Raw genomic sequence first — 20,035 nt, 5'->3', positions numbered from 1 at the left:
TTTTAAACAGGTGACAAAAGAACTGAAACAGTATGACAATAAAATCATAGAGTGCAAGTTTGAGAACAACAGCTGGGTCTTCATGAGACAGAGAGTAGACAAAAGCTTTCCAAATGCCTACAGCACTGCCATGGGTGAGTAGAATAATTTGCTTTAAAAGTTTTTCAGGGTCAAATTTTAATTTTTTAACTCTGTTCTAGTTTAAGGAAAAAAAGCACTCTGTGTTCTCATTTCTTATTATAGTAATACCTCATCTTGCAAATGCTTATGTCATGGTTAGCTTTTATATAGCATGAATCCTTTGCCTTTAGGATTATTTGATTAAATCAGTTACACAAATATTCTGATGCAGTATTTAACAGATAATGCAGAACCAAGTGCCTAAGTCTTTGTAGAACTGCAAACACTTGCTCAAAGAGATTTTAAATGGCAGGTATGTCTTTTAAATGAGACCAAGAAAGTTTTTATTTATGATAGTGTTGCAACAGCAGTTAATTAACTAAACATCAGTTCCTAGCGTTGTGTTGGCTTGTCGGGATGTAATGTAAACTGGCACACTATGAGTTGAATTTGTTGTACAAAAAATCCATTATAATTTCATCTCTGTTCAAAACACCAAAACCATTATTGGCAGATGGGCTAGAAAATTAATCAGAGAAAAGGTCATCTTAAGTTTCTACAATAGTCGTACAAACAATAAATAGGGAAACAAATGAAGGGTGGAGGTATATCCCTGCAGAACTGTGAGACTTTTATGTTCTTCTACCAAAAAACATTTTGCCAAGTATTGTAAATTAAGTGATGTTGTTTACTTTCAGATGAAGTATAAGAGTTTGAATAGAAGTGTGCAAGGCTGAATAACAATAGTCGTGTTGATACTGACTTTTGTTAAGTGCCAAAATCAAGTTTAATCATATTTAAGACCATGCTATTTACTAGGGTGTGCATAGATGATGTAGGATCTTTTCTGAACCGTTCTACATTTATTCCTGCCTAAGCAGTGAGTAGATTTTCTTGAATAAAGAAAACATGGTCATTTTGCCAGGAGATAATAAATCTGTTGGCACCTTAGGGAACCAGCACAGAACATAGCTGAAATACTTACCTGAGCAGTCCTGTCAGGAAAGAGGAATGGGCCACAAAAGTCATACAAGTACAATGACATCTCTTTGTCACCATGACCTAAATTTATTTTCTCTGTTTCACCTTATTGTTTCATTAGTATTTCTTGGAGTTTCCTCTTTTTTAAGGAGTAGCATATTCTTTCCTTTGTTCTTAAGAGCATATGTAACTGCCCTTTTTCTCTTCTCATTTTCTCCATTCGTAGAGCAGTTATGTTATTTCTGATCTTTTTTCCTGTCAAAATATAATGAACTTCCTAAAAAGAAAAATTAAAAGAAAATTAAATGCTACAGGAAGAACTGTTTTGTAAGAAATACTTCAAATTTTCCAAGGGAATTTTCAGAACAGAATGTTTTCTTTTGACTTTAAATTTTCATTTTTGGCCTTTTTTCAAAATCTCCAAAAGTTGTATTTTCTCATTTGAGACTTCCATTGTCCCCCTCTCTAGATCCTTTCTGCTCTATTTGCTTTCTCTTGATGAAAAATACTATTTATTCTTCCCTGTGGTTGAAACAGCAACAAAATAAGTACCTGTCTCCATCTTGCTTTTGAACTTCGTTACCTTTCAAATTGAAAAGAGAAGGGCTTTTTTAGTGATTAAGCTAGGACAGCCCTTAAAAGTTGATACAGAGTTATACCAGCTGCCTCGTGGCACAAATTCTGTTCCTAAACTACTAATAATCATAATGCTTTCCAACATCTGAAGTCACATACAGTACAACTTTTAAAGTACATTTTCACCAAAAATAAGATAATAAAAAAATAGTGCTAGGAAGGTGTTTTATCAATTGTAAAGTAATGCTTTGAAGGGTTCTGAAATTCTGCAGGAAAGAAAGTGTTGTAATTTAAGAGTCGTTATTTGTAACAATGCTATATTGCAAGTACATTTTAAGGAGTCTTAATGGTTTTTAGTACTCTAGGGGTTCAGTAGATTGTTTTGCCTGGAAATTGCATACGTACTGTGGCCAATCCTTACATGCTATAAATAATCCTCTAATCATTTTGTACTTCCAAGACAGTCATAGGATTCCTACTTAATTTCTTGCCTTTTATTTTTTCCATCCTTCCTTATTCTCTGGGGAGGATTAATTACGTAGGAATAGTATTAAAGTTACGTAGGAATAGTATTAAAAATATTTCATTTGTTTCAAGGGAAGTAAGCCTTCTTATTTGGTCCATAAAATCCTGTGGGCCATTACTTACAAACAATGACGTGGGGAGTCACGTTAAGTAATCCAGGTGTGCTTGTACATGCATGCCTTGGCCAACATGCAGCACTGTGGCCTTTCATCCGTCGTATGCTCTGGTGTGCTAGACATGTAGCTTGCTTGGTGTCAAGTTTTTCTGCCACATGAAGGTATATGGATTAAAAAAAAGTCCTGTGCATTGTGGGTTTATGGTATTTATGGTACTTAGTGGTGAAAAAAAAAGTTACCTTAATTCAGAGACTTTCAATATTAGGCCAATCTTGTTTCTAGCTATTTGGATTTGATAAGTGTTTTAAAGCCATGTCTCACAAGGCCTTTGTTGTTGTTGCATAGGATGTCAGTTCTTAGTGTTTTTATAGTTGCCTCTTGAAGCCTACACACACATGCCTTTTGTTGTTTTTAAGAGAGATTCCTGTGAGGTGGGGGCCCTCTCTGGGGGGCAAAGCAGAGATACTTGACTCCTGACACAACCATCTTGTGAAAGTCTGCATTTAAGGCTCAATACTTGAGCCAAATTATGTTATTTATTTTGCAAAGAGGGGATGAAATTATTGGATTGTTGACTACAACAAATTGGTTTAGTAACTTGAGAATATATCCTTTGTTCCCAGCTGTATGCAACAGCATCCAGAATCCAGTCACAAAGGAGATGCTGTTTGAGTTCATTGACAGATGTACAGCAGCTTCTCAAGGACAGACACGGAAACACCACCTCGATCCTGACACTGAACTCATGCCGCCCCCACCGCCCAAAAGGCCGCGTACCATAACATAAGGCCTTGGTCTCAGCAGATAGCGTGTTTACAGTTCTGCAGAAAGTGAAACGCAAGTGTGAAGGCTGGAAAGAAAGAAATCTGAATTGCTGTAAATACTTGGGTGTGTTTTTTTGAGTTTGTTTGATTATTATTTTTTTTTAAATTCTGCATATGAATGGACATTGTTTTATAACTGATAAATTCAACCTTACCTTATGGTATTAGAAGATGAAATTTCCAAAGGTTTAGGCAAGAACAGTACAATGAAGTCAATGGAAAGCTGCCTTGTTTATATACAGATCTCTTTTCACTTTTAATTTATAATGTCAGCAATCTGGAACTGAGAAGACATTGGGATGCTGTACTTTTTAGAGGCTGTGTTTAAAAAAAGCAGAAGTGTTTTTTTATTATTGTTATTCGACTGGTTGCGATTTGTCGCCCATAGTATAATTGATCATAGTTTCCCTGCATTTCTGAGACTTGTGTTTAACAGCAAACAGCAATGGTTTTTGTGCTCTGTGTTGGTTAAAAACTAAGTCGCCTTAGATTTCACTAATTTCAAAATTAGCTGGGTTTTGTTGTTGAAATATTAAAAAAGCAAATCCTTCTTGTAAATAGCATCCCTTTGAAAAGAAATGTGCTGGGTGTTTGTTTTTTCCCCCTGTTTGAACCTAACACACCAAATGTATAGTGGGCTGATTTTAGCTTTGCCTTTTTAAGTTTATCTGTAGATAAGGAATACACCAAATCCTTAGTATTAAGGTCTCTTGTTTAAGAGACTGTTTCTAGTACAGGGCTTAGTTCTCCACAGTGATACCATTGTAAATATTACTAAAATGTACACATCACTGTGATATGCAAGGGTAATAATCAGGCGCTAATCGTGTTGTCTTAGATCCAGGCACAAAATGGCAAAAGAAATGCCAGACAACTCCTGTGTAAAGGAGAAGGTAGTTTCGGTGGAAGAGAGCCCCATCAGACAGAAAGTCTCCTGGTTTAGGTAACTGCAGGGCAAAATTAAGCCATTTAGGGGGGTGGATGAGTGTCCGAGGGAACAGGACGTTCATTTTCGAAGGTTGACTGTCCTGCGGCACCGTGGTTATCCGCTGGCTGACTTTCTTTCTTACCAAATGAAGAAGCACATGAATGCCCTGATGGCTCTTGTTGCAGCGCATTGGCAGATGTTCATAATGCTAGTTTTGAGAAGCTGCATTCTGGTTGTCTAAGGGAGGAGTTGTTCTGAGCTGGGATTAATTGGAAACCAAATGCAGATTTTAAAGTTTACTGTACATTTATCAAGCAGGGATCGAATTGGCTCTTTCTATAGTTTACGTAGTGTGTGAGTCATCTATTCATTCAGCAATCTGATTAGTAAAGCTCATTGATTTGTTCTAACTAAAATGCATTTCTGTTTAAATGACTTAATGTTTGTAAGGAAAATTAACTCCTGCTTTTTTTTTTCTATATTGAAACTTTAGGACTCTGCTTTGTGGTGGCTTCTCTAGTTGTTTCAACCTGTTGTATAAATGCACATGGCATTGTTTAGATGGTGTTCCTAGCATCTCTTTCTGGGATATTCCCTATGTGTTTTAGAGAACTGAAGGAGTTATATAAGTTACTTTTTATACTATGGTAAAACTTGAGGAGAAAAAAATGCGTTCATCAAAGTTCTTTTTTTCAACTGTACATAGTTTCTGCATATTATCTATAGAAAAGATACAATCTCACCTATGCAAGGTTGCAACATTATCTCCTAAAAAGAGCCTTACCAATTTGATGTGAAAACCTATGCAGCCTCTGTGCATCTTGCATTGAAACACACAGTTAATTATTGCTTCACTCAGTATAAAAAATATCCCCCAGATTATACTTGTCACTGAGATTGCCATAACATACGCTTTGTCACTGATCTTCATGGTTCTGTGGCAGTTGCAATGTGTGTGATGATTACAGCCTTCTCCATGAGGTTAGGACATTTCATTCTTGTAAGGATGTGTCCGGATTATTTCCGTCTTTCTCCTTCCCAGCCCTTGCATCTTGTATTTCAACAAGACCTAGCTTCTGGTTTACCTTTTGCTTTAGAGCTGTAGCACCTCAGGCTGTCTTCCACGTGCATTCCACCAAGTCCATGAATGTGTTGTGGCCCTTGTATTTTGACAGTGTCTTTTTTCCCACTCTCGGCTTGAAATGGGTATTTTGAAAGAGTAATGACTCCGCGAAGGTTTAGAGCTCCACTTTCACATTTGATTGTTGAACTCTTCTTTGCGCTATGACCTGTAGCTTTCTAGAGGTCAATCGCCTTTGCTTTTCTGGAAGAGGAAGCTACTGGGGAAGGGTTGAATGAAGAACGTGATGAAAACAAATGGAATTTCACTTGGACCAGATGGGTTTAATGCTGTGAGAAATGCAAACCTCCTTTATCTGCTACTAGATACTGAAGAGATTGAAGCTAAGAAGCAAAGAAGAGTCTGTGCCAGGAAAATAATGATGATAAAAAAACCCCTAACTTGTCTATTCTTTGGTGTACAGCATGAATTCATCCACTGTTTTGTCATTTGTTAAATATATAATTAAAATTTGGTTTCAGTGGAGTTTCCAGAAAATGTAAGTACATTCCTCTACAAACTGTGTATTAAGTATTTTAATAAAGTCAATGGTTTAAAATACTTTTCCAAAGGTTGTGTTTACTTTTGATGCCTGTGCTTGCCTAGTACCGATGCAAGCACAAGGATACTGTGGTGTTCTGCTCAGTCCTCCAGAAAAATTATCCACACCTTCAGAGGTCAGTGGCTTTTCTCTCAGGTAGGAGCTCCCCAGCCCGATGGTGGCCATGATCCATTATACCATTTTTAAGTACAATTTGCTCTTCCTGGAACTACAACCAGAAAGAAATCAAATGGTGCCTCAGGTACATATTTTATGACGGGCTAATGTTATGGAGCTTATCCATTCAGGGTTAAGTGCAATTGCATGAAAAGTTGCAGAAGGTCCGCATGGGTCTTGCCTGCTGGTTTATCATCCAGCACGATGCTAAAGCTGGTAGCCCACCTACTTGAACCAACTCATGGACTTGTAATAGGGCAGTTTCCTTTCTCAGATGCAGCTGCCTAGAGTGTATCTTTCAGGAACTAAAAAGCCCATCTTGACTTTTGAAATTTCCTTCTAATTGAGATCCTGCCTCCGCTGCTGGTATGTTCTTGTTACGTGTGCAATTCCTGTGGTGCTTTTCTCAACCATTTCTGATTTTCTAGTGTTTGAGTGTGAATGCCAAGCCAGATCTGGCATTTGAGCACACCTGGGGAGGTATGCTAACTTCTCTAACCCCTGCTCAGTACTCCCCTCCGTATGCGTTAAGGAAGCAGGGTGATGCGCCTGGCCAGCACGTGGCACTGTGTAGTTTGTGGTGGCTTGCTTGCTCACTGGAGCAGTCCTTCAGGATCCCCGCTTCTCGGCATAGCAGCTCCTTGGTTTTGTGTTGTAAGAGGTGTGACTTTATATTTGCATAATGTGTAATGCATAATTGTATCTTAACAACCTTAGAATATTCACAAAGGCATTGGCACAGCAAGCTAATTTCCTAAGAATTCATCTGTAGTCAACAGAGAGAGAATGAGAGCAGAAGTCCAGTTTGTTCCTCCTGTATATCTCCTGCAGGTATCTGTCTGTCTCTTCAGTGTTTCCTCTCAATTCTTTTTCAATCAATATGATGTGTATCATTTTATGTTACTCCCCTGTGTTATTAGGCTTTTGTAAGCACAGTGCTAAATATTTTTATTGAGGGTAAATTTCATAGCATCAAAATTCTTGCAGTAGTCAATTAAATTTATAATATTATTAAAAGTATCCAGTTAGTTGGTAAAGAGCTATTTATTTTCCATAGATTACATTGCTTTCCTTTGGACCTCTAATCAAATCCTAAATCCAAGCAGTTCTGTTAGCTTGCATGAGATTAGCATTTGGCTGAAACGCCTTAAGTAGACAGATCACTTCCGTTCTCCTACACAATGACACAAGGTTTGCTCTCACCTTGACCGCCCCACGTTCCAAGGTTTACAAACCCTACAGGGTTTAGATTTCACCTGTAACCTTTTGTTTCCAGTGTCAAATTTCTACAACCTGTGCTTACGGCATAGCTCCTCAAGCTTGCATTCCTCTGTTACACCTGCCTACCTGCTTTTTGAGTTGTCCTACTATCAAATGTCAGACTGAGAGCCTGTGCCCTGCAGCTGGCCCTCTGCTCATGTTCCTCAAGGACAGTGCTGCACTCCAAGCCTGTACGATACCAGCCTTGACGACTGACGGATAGGGCAGTACTGCCCCTGTAAGTCGTGCTTGCACAGGAGAATCAAAGCAGCATCTACCAGCTGTGACAGTATTCATCATACGGCCAAGGACTCTTTTCCTCTTCCTTCCCTCATGACCCCGTCCCCCTATTTTGTGTACAGACAAAAGTAAGTCATACTCTTTGCACTGACATCTGGATCAATTAGATAATGTTTGCAGTGGGAATGTAGGTTAGCGCTCCTTCTGCTTCCCGGGTGAGGGTCTGCTGAGCTTCCCAACAAGCTGAAATCTCTGTTCAGCTGCAGAGATCTGTAGGGCTGTGGCTGGAGGTTGATTGAGTTTTCCCTCAGTTGGGTCTCGTTTTCATCTGGTTTATTTCAATCCATAGTCAGCAGTAGGGGGACACATGAGCACGTTGTAACCAGCACTAGTATGAGAACTTTCTGGTGATGGTGCATACAGAAGTGTGAAAATGTGGAAGATGCTCAATGAACTTGATGAGGAAAAATAATCCAGTGTCACAAAAAAACCCAAAATAAAACGTAAGTACAACCTATTTCCACTTCTCTTGGAAAACACCGTATGTAAAAATAATAAACATACTTTAATAAAACCAAATTATAGTCAAATAGACTCCCATGACAGGAATTTATTTGATCAGAAATACTGTTCATGTTCCCTTCCTCTCTCCTTCTCCTCTCACAATATCTTTGTGTCTATTTGACTAGCAGAAAGCACACAAATTGGGTTCAGGAGCATTCGTCTATGAGAAAATTAAATTTTGATTAACTCTTCTACTCAGAACTTCCTCTAATGTGAGGAGGTGATAAGGTTATCATATTAAATAGATCTGTATAAATGCCAAGTATGTAACATTGGAGGAACAGTATTTTGTTATTATCAAAACATACTTCAAAGAGTTTCTGAACTAATTTGATCATCAAGGGATGGGTAACTTTAATCCAAAGGGTGAAAAATTCAATTTGAAAAGGTAGGGTGGTTCAAGAGAAAAAACTTGAAGAAGAGCACAGATTTTCATAGGCAGACTGTGCCGTGGGTGTGGGAGGGGAGTGTTGCAATGGCCTGCAAATCAGCCACATGTTACAATGAGAGCATCTGGAGACCAGGCAAGAGTACAAAGGATGCCCTACAGTTTCTACAGGTTTGGTCTTGTGGAAGAAAGGGCATGAAAGGCAGCCAGAACTGGTATCATCTTGTGTGCCAAAGAGGAAGGGAAGAGATAAAATGATGTTAGTGGTGCCAAGAAAAGAGATGGCTTTTTACGTAGAAGAAGAGGATGGTGACTGGAGGAGGCAGGACAAGTGAAGACTGGCATGGGGGGCAAGGACCTACCCTTCAGCCAGAAGACTCAGACAGGCTGCCTCTCAAGAGGGCCAGCAGCAATGAGGTAGGACCAAGAGCCAAAGTGTATGGGATGAGGTCCTAGAAGAGCAGAGTAATGGGTAAGCCATTACTCTTTGTCTAGCAGTTACACTGTTCCTGAGCTCTGAAAGCTCTGGTGTATGCTTACACGCTCAGCAGTGTGTATGCTCCCGGATCACTGGGAGTAGCAGCTATGTGAGACACATCCCTGCATCACAGCACAGGGGCACGGGGACGCTTTTGAGCCCTTTTTAGGTAAATCAGTGCTGTATAAACCCAAGAGCAGTGCTGGAGTGCCAAGAGAGCTCCCAGATACAGAATTTACTATTGCAGCAGCCAGCTATGCCCTTGGCCTTCCTGCCACCTACCCTGTCAGCAAGCTGCCTGGGTAGGGGAAATCAGGCTCCAAATAGGGTGCCATGTGGCGTCAGGGCATTACATGCTCCACCTTCCTCTTGCCTCAAATCCTGTCAGTAGAAATACGTTACCAGTGTACATGTTAATTTAAGCTGAAAGACTGAGCAGACTCCAGGACTGGAGAGGTAAGAGGATGAATTCCAGACAGCTACCTCTGTCAGACACTGTTCTGATGAAATCCAGAGTAAGAAGCCCCAGGAACAAGTCACAGACGTGGCTGTACAATATTTCCATTCAAGTGGACCATGACAGATGCAAGTCTGCTGAAAGCCCTAGCAGTACAGGGATAAGGGGACAGATTTGGAGTGGCACAGCAGGTGTGCAAAACCAGAAACATGTCTTTCTCCAGGGTAAACAAAAACTCTGACTTATAATGAGTAAGATGAAAAACAGAAAAACAATCTTAGTTTGAATTCCCCCTGTCAGTTTGCTTGGCAGTCAGTGCTATTTCATTGAGTATTTTAGTACTTAAAATCTTCTCCTTTGGTTCAGTTTATAGACAATCTTATGCAAGACCTTTTTAATGAAGAATTCTACTTTGACAATATGGAGGTTTGAGACCCATAAAATAACTGCTCAGAAAGCACTAAGGAGAAAAAAAAAGTCTCTTTTTTCCATCAGGCACTGAAAAACTCACATCTCTGAAAGGTTTTCTGGTTTTTAAAGCAGTGGGCTCCCGGAATAATTTACTTTTTCCTGCCATGACAGTTTGTTCTTTTAAAAGAAAAGATATAGTATGCTACCGTTGGGCTGAGAAATCAATCGTATGAAATCAATGATAATTCTGCTGCCAGGTAATACTTACCATGTGAGTCAGTGACCTGCTGGTATTCTGCAAAAATAATCTGTGGCAGGCAAATGCTGAAGTTTGAAGCGGTCATGTTTGGCTTTGCGCTTTTCACCATTTGCTGCTTGCATCAAAGCTGTGTGTTTTATCCCTGAAACTAAGAGGAGCCTGTGCCAGCCAGTTTGACTAGCAGCTGGCCATTCACTTTCTCTTACAAACGTCAAGCAGAAAACCACAACCTCCTTAGGTTCTGGTATCACAGCTAAGTCATTTTTTCAAAATGAGGATGGTCATTTCCAGTTGGTGCACCCATTAAAAGTGGCGCTGGACTCTGCTTCTGCATGGGGTAAGCTGCCGGGTGCAGCCTCCCAAGCACAGCAAGAGGAGTGTGGCTGTGTTAGGAAAAAGGCTGGTTTTGCACCTTCCTTTCCTCAGATATCTGAAACGAGCATTTTGACATCTTTATCCAGCCCAATTATTGCCAGCATTCGTAGGAGAAAAAGTGAAAAATAGCTTGAAACTGCTATCGACCCTCCCTTCCTATGGCTTGTCTTGTACTACTGGCTCTGCAGGAAAGGTCTTGCTCTGTGTTCCCTAAATCCCTGGCCCCAGCGGGGAGGATGGAAAAGGCACACACTGCTACTCCTGCAGCACTATGGCTGCACGTGGGCAGGCTCACTGCCTCTCTTTTCCCAAGAGGCTTCCAGTTTAATCATGTAATTGTGCTAGGGATGACAATGAACTTGAGGCAGTGCAAGGGCTGTAGAGCCTGGATACGGCCTTTCCCCTCAAGCATTGCCCCCTCCCTAATCTTGGCCATTTCCAGCATGGTCTTTCAAGAGTGTTGCCCATGGAAGTGAGCTGAGACATTTGGATAATGACGAACTTTGTGTGTTTCCCCACTGCACAACTTTTGACCACACGGCTTGGTAATGCTCTTCACTCACCCAGACCAGGGATCACGGCTTTGCAGGAGAAAGACATAGGTGTCTGAAAGGGATGCTTTGGTCTGATGGGGTAGTAAAACACCCCTTTTTCTTTCCCCCAAAGGCATGACTTTATCAGCAGGGAAGGCAGGTTGATCCCAGGGCAGCAAGGGAGGCTGTTTAGCTCCAGTGAGAGGCAACGTGCATGACTGAGCCATCCTGACTAGTGGAAATGGGCCAACAGTCCATCAGTAACAAATGTGCAGGCACACAGGTCTGAAGCAAAAGGAGGTCACTATTAGCTGTAGCTTTGTAGTTATTAACTACTGTAACTCTTGTATCTCTCCAATTTACAGGAGCCACAAAACCCTGGACACAGAGTAGATGTCCAAGTACTAAAGCCTTGTGTATTTGTGTATAATAACTGTTCTCCTTTTGGAGTCTGGCTGTGCCACTGAGGCTTCCTGATGCTTCACAGAAAATTACAGACAGACACATTAAGACTTGGCCATGCTGGCCCAGAACTGCAGAGGAGCAGGGGGTGATGATGATGCTTGCAGAAATGGAATGAGAACAGCAGCCTGCAACACTGAGACTCCTCATCGTACTGACAAAGGGTTTAGCCTGTGCGCCTGTGTCTCTGCTGAGGACTGTGTGGCAGATATCAAAAGCCTGGATCATTTGCTAATGATAGCTTCAAAGAGGAGAAACTAACAGCTCTTTGTAAGTATAAAATACCACCTTTACTGTGTTACGTAGCAGCTCCTGTTAAATCGGTAGGCAAAATATTTTCCGAGTTTGTGGAGATTTGCCAAAAATACCCATTCCCTAAAGCCAGTTGTGAGTGTGGAACATTTCTGCTTTCACACACAGTTTCAGGAGGGAAAACAGAACAATTCCTGTACAGGCAGCTGGGTTATGAAAACTGACAGAGCATTGCCTGTGTGGAGAGAGTTTAAATGATGCCCGAGGGACTGGTTAGCGTGTAATATGCAAATGCAAATCTCTCCGTAAGGCATTACAACTAGAAAATGTCTCACAATTATGCTCATTTCTCAAAAAGTAATTTCTTACTAGGGATTCCTCCCCCTCAAAGCAGCAGGGCTTCATTCCCTGAGTGAACTGGTGTTAGTCCTTTACCCTGTCTTCAGTGCACTTAACTCTTGCTAAAGCTGATGGACTGACAGCTGAAGAGATTGTCACCTCTTGCAATGTGCCTCAGAATCATGGAATCAGAATCTTTTAGGTTAGCAAGGACCTTTAAGATCATTAAGTCCAACCATTAACCTAACACCAAGTCCACCACTAAACCATGTCCCTAAGCGCCACATCTACACATCTTTTAAATACCTTCAGGGATGGTGACTCCACCACTTCCCTGGGCAGCCTCTTCCAATGCTTCACAATCCTTTCAGTGCATAATTTTTTCCTAATACCCAGTCTAAACTTCCCCTGCTGCAACTTGAAGCTGTTTCCTCTTGTCCTATCACTTCTTACTTGGGAAAAGAGACCAACACCCACCTCTCTGTAACCTCCTTTCAGGTATTTGTAGAGAGCAATAGGGTCTCCCCTGAGCCTCCTCTTCTCCAGACTAAACAATCCCAGTTCCCTCAGCCGCTCCTCGTACGACATGTGCTCCAGACCCTTCACCAGCTTCGTTGCCCTTCTTTGGACACACTCGAGTAATTCAATGTCCTTTTTGTAGGGAGGGGCCCAAAACTGAACACAGTAATCGAGGTGCGGCCTCACCAGTGCTGAGTACAGGGGGACAATCACATCCCTAGTCCTGCTGACCACACTGTTTCTGATGCCTTGGTTGTGCATTTCCCAGTCTTCATAGTAGAAGTGGGCAGATTCAGCATAATGGACCATTATAGTGAAAGCCTTGCCTGCCTTTTGCTAAGCATAGATTCTCACCATCGTTTTGAGCATAGCTGCTTTCTGGAGAGGTTACAAGTCACATGGGCTTTGCCTGCCTTTACAGAAAATAACTGATTACAAGTCATTCCGTAACCCCAAGAAGGTGAATGTTTTCAGCTCATTTATAACAATGGACATGTTCATGGCCAGTCTATCAAATCTGAAAGTGCACTAGTCAAGTTCAAATGCAGGATGTTTGTCATGTCTGCCATCTGGTTGCGGGAGGACATTGAAAAGGAAATATGGCTGGTATGTCCTATAGACCTCCTGCCAGGGACATGCCATGGCATGGGGCAAAGCTCACAATGAAGTGAGTGCTGTGGCAATGGGTAGATAGAGCCATGCATTTAAACAACTCTTTCCAGCTTCCCTGATTCAAAAAGAAGTAGTAACTTAACTTTTAAAATTGTCTAATGTGGTCATGGAATGGTTTTCCTTGCAAAACCCAGGTCCTTTGTGCTGCAAAAAGCATGTGAGGACTGTTTGCTAACTAAATGCTGGCCAGGTAGTCTGTGGGGTAAAAGGTGGTTGGTAATGACAATGCAATGTCAAGATTGTCCACAAACACCATCTGCTCTTCAGTGGCAACAATCAGCTACCTCATAGCAGGTAGAATCCAGAAAACCTTTCCTGTACTTTTCGGAAGTTGTGTTTTTTCAGCTTTGGTGGATATGCCTTGAAAATGTCTTGCAATATTTCGTGTAAATTACTTCAGTGCAGCTACTACAAGTGTTAAGACTCTCGTTTTCAAGTTCTTGGACAGATTCTAAGTGACAATGGAAGTCAATTCACATCCAAAGAGTGCCTGTTGTTCGTTAAAAGAAATGGTATCAGACATGTCACATCACCTCCCTGCTACCCAGCTGCAAGTAGTTTAGTGGATTCATTTTGACATTCAGGCAAGCGATCAGTGCTATGACCCCAGCTAAAGGTGGCTTACAACACAAGATTGCACGTATTCTGTTAGACTATGGGATGCCGGTCAAGCCGTTTTGAATCAGACACCAGCAATTTTGTTTAACAGATATAACGGAAGGTTTTGTTCAGACTTGTTATTCAGAAGAAAATGAACTCCATGAAACCCAGATGATCATGTTGACATAAAGTTACAGCACAGCAAAAATTTAGTAAGAAACAGCCAAGATAACTTCCAGTGAACTGCAGCATGCATGTCACAGACTGGTCTTCTCTTACCTAATAGAAGTGGTCCTCTTGAAACAACAGGGAAGAGGGGGATATACTTTTTTTTGGTTTTGAGTAGGATGTCATGCATCAGCCATGTCATCTGAAACACCAAACCGAGATTTACGAATGCGGACCACAACTTGTATCACCACCACTGCTGTGGCAAGCGACGCTAGTCCAAGGGCTCAAGAAGGCAGGCAGCAGCGGGTACATACGCTCCCCCAGCGCTGTTGGGGCAGCAGAGAGATGCACCTACCGAAGCCCTAGCCTTGTGCACTCTTTGATGGCAACGTGAAATTTTCTTTCAGTCCTTTACAGAGAAGCACATTCCATGTGCTGGTGTTGAGTAAGGCTCAGAAAGACTGGGAACCAGCTGAAATGGCTTTTGATACCTGCTTTTCAGGAGGCATTTTAACAAGTTACATGAAACAAACATCTGTCTGAAGTAGCACTCAGTGAGCTCTGACATTCACATTTTGTAATGAAGTGAAGGCTTTTCTGTTGCAGTGTGAGATAAAAACAACACACTAGTCTTGTTTGTGTTACTGGCTGTGTTGGTGACTCAGCTAGCTGTTCATGCACAGGTGATAATAATCTCCCCTAATGCTGTTTGAAGACTCCAGGATATTTTCACAGAGTCACAGAATAGCTGAGGTCGGAAGAGACCTCTAGAGATTGTCTAGTCCAACCCCTTTTGAGGGCTTCATTTGTCATTTTTTAATTGCATATTAAAAATGAAAAAATGGCAGAAGAGGAACGTTAAAGAGTCCTGTTCCTCATTAAAACTGGACAGCTAATGTATATACAGTATGTTCAGTGACAGCCATTAACCAGTCAACAAATCATCATCCAGAATACAATTACTTTCTAACATAAATGAATGGCTATTGTGCAGCGTCAGGGACAGCACATGCTGCATGTGCACATACAGCACATGCAGATTAAGTCTGAAAGATAGCATCTATACAAGCTCATTGTGGATGCCCGTCACAGCTCAAAGTAGTCCAAGCCAATGATCTTTTAGAGATTTTTAATTGGTGTCACAAATGCATTCATTGTCAATAATACCTAAAATAAAATTCTGTGCTTCGGGAGTACCTGCCATACTGGGGTCACAAAGGTACTCACAGCCACTGGCATTGGCTTATGCTCCCACGAGATGGTTCTTGTCCTGTTTTGCAAATGGGGATAAAAGGCCAGAGGAGTTACTATATGTAATGCCATTCCCATGGCAAAATCTATAGCTCCTCTCTGCTGAACCATGCTCCTGTGACACAGTACAAGATTACCCTCCGTGACAACACAAAATCTCCTGCATTTTCCCCAAGGACACAAGGACTGAAGGACACACAAATGTATAGGGCCTGGAGTAATTAGAACATGATTTTTCTAAACGCTTCTCAGCCTTACATTTAAACCGCTGTAATTTCCCAAATAGGAACCCAGCCTCATTCCTTCATATTTGTGATGCCTAGATCATTGCCATGTCTGACTTTCCCTAAACTGGAACTCATAGCTTCTGGTGGCTCACAAAGACTGCCTGTTTCTGTTTTGCTCAGTATTGAGGAAAATTCAGTTGCTCCAGGTATAACAAACCATCCAAAATCAAAACACAGTGAAGTAAAGGTGAGACCTTCTATTGCCATGTTTTGGACTAGGGCTTTGGTGACCTGAAGTAAGGAAGGCTGTCACAAACAAGGTGGCTGTGAAGGGTCCTATTGAAAGGAAGATCATTCAAATAAGTTCTAGGTGTGATATATTCCAAACAAGATTAGAGAGACCTCACAGACACCCATCTGAGCTTTGCTTGGTTCCTCCTCTACTCCTTCAGATAAACAGGAATTTGGCTTCATGACATCCATTTGATTGGATATGAGGGCTAGTGTTTTCTATTGCTGTAACTTTCTCAGCACATAGATCTTTCTTTGTTCCAAAGTGCTGGTGGGTAGATATAATGATGTGTAAATTGAGATCCAGGGAATAAGTCTTCATGCTATAACTAGGAGCAGACTAACTTACCTGAATAAATGTTTGCCAATACCATTGTTAATTCCCTAAACTTGCTGAAAATGAAAGAGAATATCAGCCCCAGAAAATGTGTTTGAAGTTAACCGCTTTGATGTTTCTTAAACAAATCTTTGGGTAATTTCTCAACCACATCTGCGCATACTGCATAATTTAAGATTTTTGACAACTTTACTGAGTTGCAAATTTCTGTGATACTTGGGTTATAAATTTCACTGGCATGGTTTTGTCATTCTTTAAAAACAGAACACAATTAAACTCCCTGTCGACATATTCCATGTGTCTGGTTCTACCTCCATTTTGCAAGTGAATCCTATTTATATTCTGTTCTCTGATGTACTTGGGCAGCTAATCATTCAAATAGCAGTCCTATCTCCTTCAAAAAATTAATAATAGAAAAAAAGATACCCGCTGTCAAGAGATTTCATTTGAGTTGTAACTTTGGTTATCACAGATTGAGGCAGGAAGCTGATCTTCGGGTAAGGAAGTTTTTTGCTTGGTACTCTCTGCTGTAAACAGAACAGGTAATAAGTCACACCTATGAAGTGGATCAAATTTTGTCATATCAGAAGAAGCTGTCAGAAACATAGGAGTAAGTCCTAAACTGATTGAAGATCTGAACGGACTGTTTCCTCCCTCCTGTTCTCCCACACAAGTATTGCATGTGAGAAGAGGCTGTTTTGAAGTCCCTGAACCCTCTTGCAAAGCCTTTGATTTGCTGAGTTTCTCACTGTCCTTCCTTTTCGTTTGATAACCATGTAAGAGGTTAAACTAGGACATTTGGTTGCCTCTGTGTAGCAGTCTGCATTTCAAAGGTAGATGGAAATAGACATTAGAAGGTTTTACCGTACCTGAGCTGTATCTTAATCATCTTAATAGCTGATTTTTCTTTCAAAGTGATCACTAACAAGAGGAGATTTTATTGTTCTAGACATGAATGTTCATTAGAGATGAGGGGAAAATGGTAGGACCCAGAGTTCCCTGTGTAAGCTGATCTGCAAAACTCTAGTAAGACATCTATCACCTCCTCTGCTGTAATACAACTGTCACTGGATAGAGAGGATTTGAATAGTGACTTGCTGAGAGGCCAGCCATTGTGCCTTAGAGAGTGAGCTGGATGGATTTTTCACAAATGAGGAATAGAAGGACTTAACAAAGCCTTTGATATATTAATTTTTTTCCCCTAAGCTGTGTAATATTACTCCTGTAATAAGAGGAAGCTTGGATGGAATCAAAATCCTTTTCTGACTCTCTGTGGTCTCTAATTAAATGATTCATTTAGACTCTTCGGCCTCAACTGACTTGGCTTTTCCAGAAAACATAAGTCATCTCCCTTCAGCCCCCCTCTGTAGGACTTCAGCTGTCCAGAACCTCTAGAAAACTCCACTGATCAGTGTTTGTACAGCCATAAAGATTTTACAACTTTTTCACATTGACCAAAGATAGTGCTGCATTGTTAAAACCACCTTTCCTTGCTGTCTTGCTACAGGATTCACTTTCTGGAAATGACATGGTTGGCAACGGGACAGTGGGACTTTGGAAAAGTCATTAGCACAGCCTGCCCTTCCTGAACAAGTATCCCCTTGCAAGCCATCTGCTCAGCTTGGAAAAGCTCTGTTCTTCTCATAGGTCATCTGAGGATTTGGGAGGAAAGAACAAGACCAAAATCACCCAGGCACAGCACTTTGTGCAAGGCTAACAACCAGTCTGGACCTGCCATCAAAGATGCAGGAACAGGGACCTTTCAGAACTGGAGTCAAACTGAGGGCTGATGTGGGGCAGAAATAACGTCTGCTGTACACGTAAACTTTGTAGGGAGGATCAATTTTCCAGTCAGTTCACAGGGAAGCACCAGCTGCCAGGAGAAGAGCCAGGCCCTGCAACAGGCAGATACAATAGACGTTATAAGAAGTGGAGGACAATGTTTTCAGCTTTTTAAGATATGAAAGTTGGATTTGAGACTGGGATTAAAAATAATTGTTGCAGTTGTATGTTTGCAAATAAAGGATCATTTCTCCACAGATCTTCAGTGGTGCAGCTCAGAAAGGTGATGTTGAGTGTGCAGGAAGCTGAGAGCACAGCTCGCGTTCCTGTTCATGAATACTGAGAACTCAGCCCTCAATGGGACTCATTTATCCTCTTGCACAGAATGGTGGGATTCATCATTAGCTGGGTCATTTCAGCTTGACCTTGTCCTATCCCTCCCCAACTCCTGAAACATTTATTGTCCCGCTTCTCATCCTAAATATATTCCGGACTGGAATATAGACCTTGTTTGAACTCTTCTTTTCTGAGAGTAATGCAAAGTATTCCAATACCTTTATCATTGTCTGTTTTTTGACGAGCAATGCACTTTTTCCCACCTTGTCTGATATTTGAGTTTAGCTTGTGCTGCTGGTTAGTAATTCCAGACATTGCAGGAAGAAATGCTCATCCACAGACGTATGCCTCAGTCTGAAATTAAAGCTCAATTTAGTTTAATTGTCCTTGATTTTATCAAGCATACAAAATGACTGATTCCATATGCAGAAAATAAATACATAGACAGCAGCTCAGAAATGTCTTCCTCCTTGTAGTAGTGATTTTATATGGTTTTCTGGTCTGCTAAATGATCTTTCATTTGTTCTGGACCTGGTTAAATCTCTTTAATAAAGGCTATTTTGGTAGTGTAAGAAGCCAGCATAGTTAGTGCAAAGGCACGGAATAGTTTCCCAGCAGTGGCTCGGGGTGATGATAGTTTTTGTATTAGTTTGATATTATTTCAGTGTTCCCAGAAGAGGCAGGAGATTTGAAGACCTGTGCAGGTCAGATGGGGTTAATGGATCCAGCCCAGCATTTGGTCTTGGCCTTGGAGTGAAGGTGACATCCTCACACTTTCTCTAAAATCATGTGTCCACTTCAGGCTATTCAGGGAAGATTTTCCAGAGATAACCTGAACTTTGCAGTATTATTTTGTTCACTCTTCAATTCTGCTGCTGTTGTTATTGCTGCAGAACCCAAGAGTGAGGAGGATGAGAAAGCAAGAAGAGAAGCTGGAGAAGCTAATTTCAAGAACTCTTGTTGGTTTTTTATTATTTTATTCATTTCTGATCTTGTATCTAGGAGCTCCCATCATGGCCCAGGACCCATGGACAGAAGCCATGCTGCGAAGAGCTCTCAGTCTGCTCTGAGAAGGGAAGGGGGCAAGGTAAAAAACACTGGTGCCATTGAAACAACATTACCTGCCTCTTTGGCAGTTGTTCTCATCTTCCATCACACCGTGTCAAGAGAAATGAGTGGATTCACCCTGATTCGCAGCAATGGAGGGAGAGACTGCAGGTCCTGTCTCATGTACCAATGCAACTACCAAGCAGGCAGAAGGGAGTGCCGGGAGACTACTATTGTTTGGATGGGTGTGGCTCCTGCTGGAGCATCCAGCCTACTGTGGGTGCTCTGAAGCTGTCTGTAATATCAGTGGGAGGTATGTGTTCTATAGGATCCTAATTTACACACTTTAAATTCTCTCTGGACCAGACATCATCCTTTTGGTGCATTAGTGTCTAAGGTCATTTATCTGAATATAGCTCCAAGACTACTGGAAGTTTTTCAGCTTGCTTAAAGATTTTTAGGTCTTTTATCCTCCTTGTGTCCTAGCCCAGTCTCACGCTCAATTGTGTGGTGTCTGACTGTCCCGGCTGGGCAGACCCCAAGCATCTTTTCAGTGTCAGGGAAGAGCAGGGATCATCTCCTGCCCCACTGCGTGATACATGTTGAGCCCACGCAGATAGTATGTGAATGCAGAGTGTGTTGTACTTTCCGGAACCACCTGGCTTGCTCTACTTTTGCAGAGCAAAGTCTGGTGTACAGCCCATGTTCTGGCAGTACCTGAGGACCCTGAAAAAATGGAGGGAGGAAACAGGTTCCTGGCACCTAAGGACTTCATGCAGTCTGGTTCTGGACACCGTCCTTCCCCCAAGCTCCCCAGACCTGAGGAGGGAACAGTATAATAAGTATCCGTGGTGGCATCAGACTGCCATCTGGGAG

At 41.5% G+C, this 20,035-nt stretch overlaps 1 protein-coding gene across 1 annotated transcript in view; it reads left to right on the top strand.

Moving 5' to 3' along the window:
- Window positions 1–5,751, top strand: part of RNGTT (RNA guanylyltransferase and 5'-phosphatase) — a 195,492-nt gene extending 189,741 nt beyond the window's left edge. Inside the window, exons 15-16 of the mRNA XM_074862047.1 lie at window positions 11–134; window positions 2,942–5,751. Coding sequence (XP_074718148.1) covers window positions 11–134; window positions 2,942–3,105 — 288 coding nt within the window. The 3' untranslated portion in view covers window positions 3,106–5,751. The remainder of the gene's footprint in view (window positions 1–10; window positions 135–2,941) is intronic.
- Window positions 5,752–20,035: the final 14,284 nt, after the last annotated feature.

This window comes from Strix uralensis, chromosome 3, assembly GCF_047716275.1.
Source record: "Strix uralensis isolate ZFMK-TIS-50842 chromosome 3, bStrUra1, whole genome shotgun sequence".
Lineage (NCBI taxonomy): Eukaryota > Metazoa > Chordata > Aves > Strigiformes > Strigidae > Strix > Strix uralensis.
Note: the sequence above shows the minus strand (reverse complement) of the source record. Positions and strands in the feature narration are given on the sequence as shown.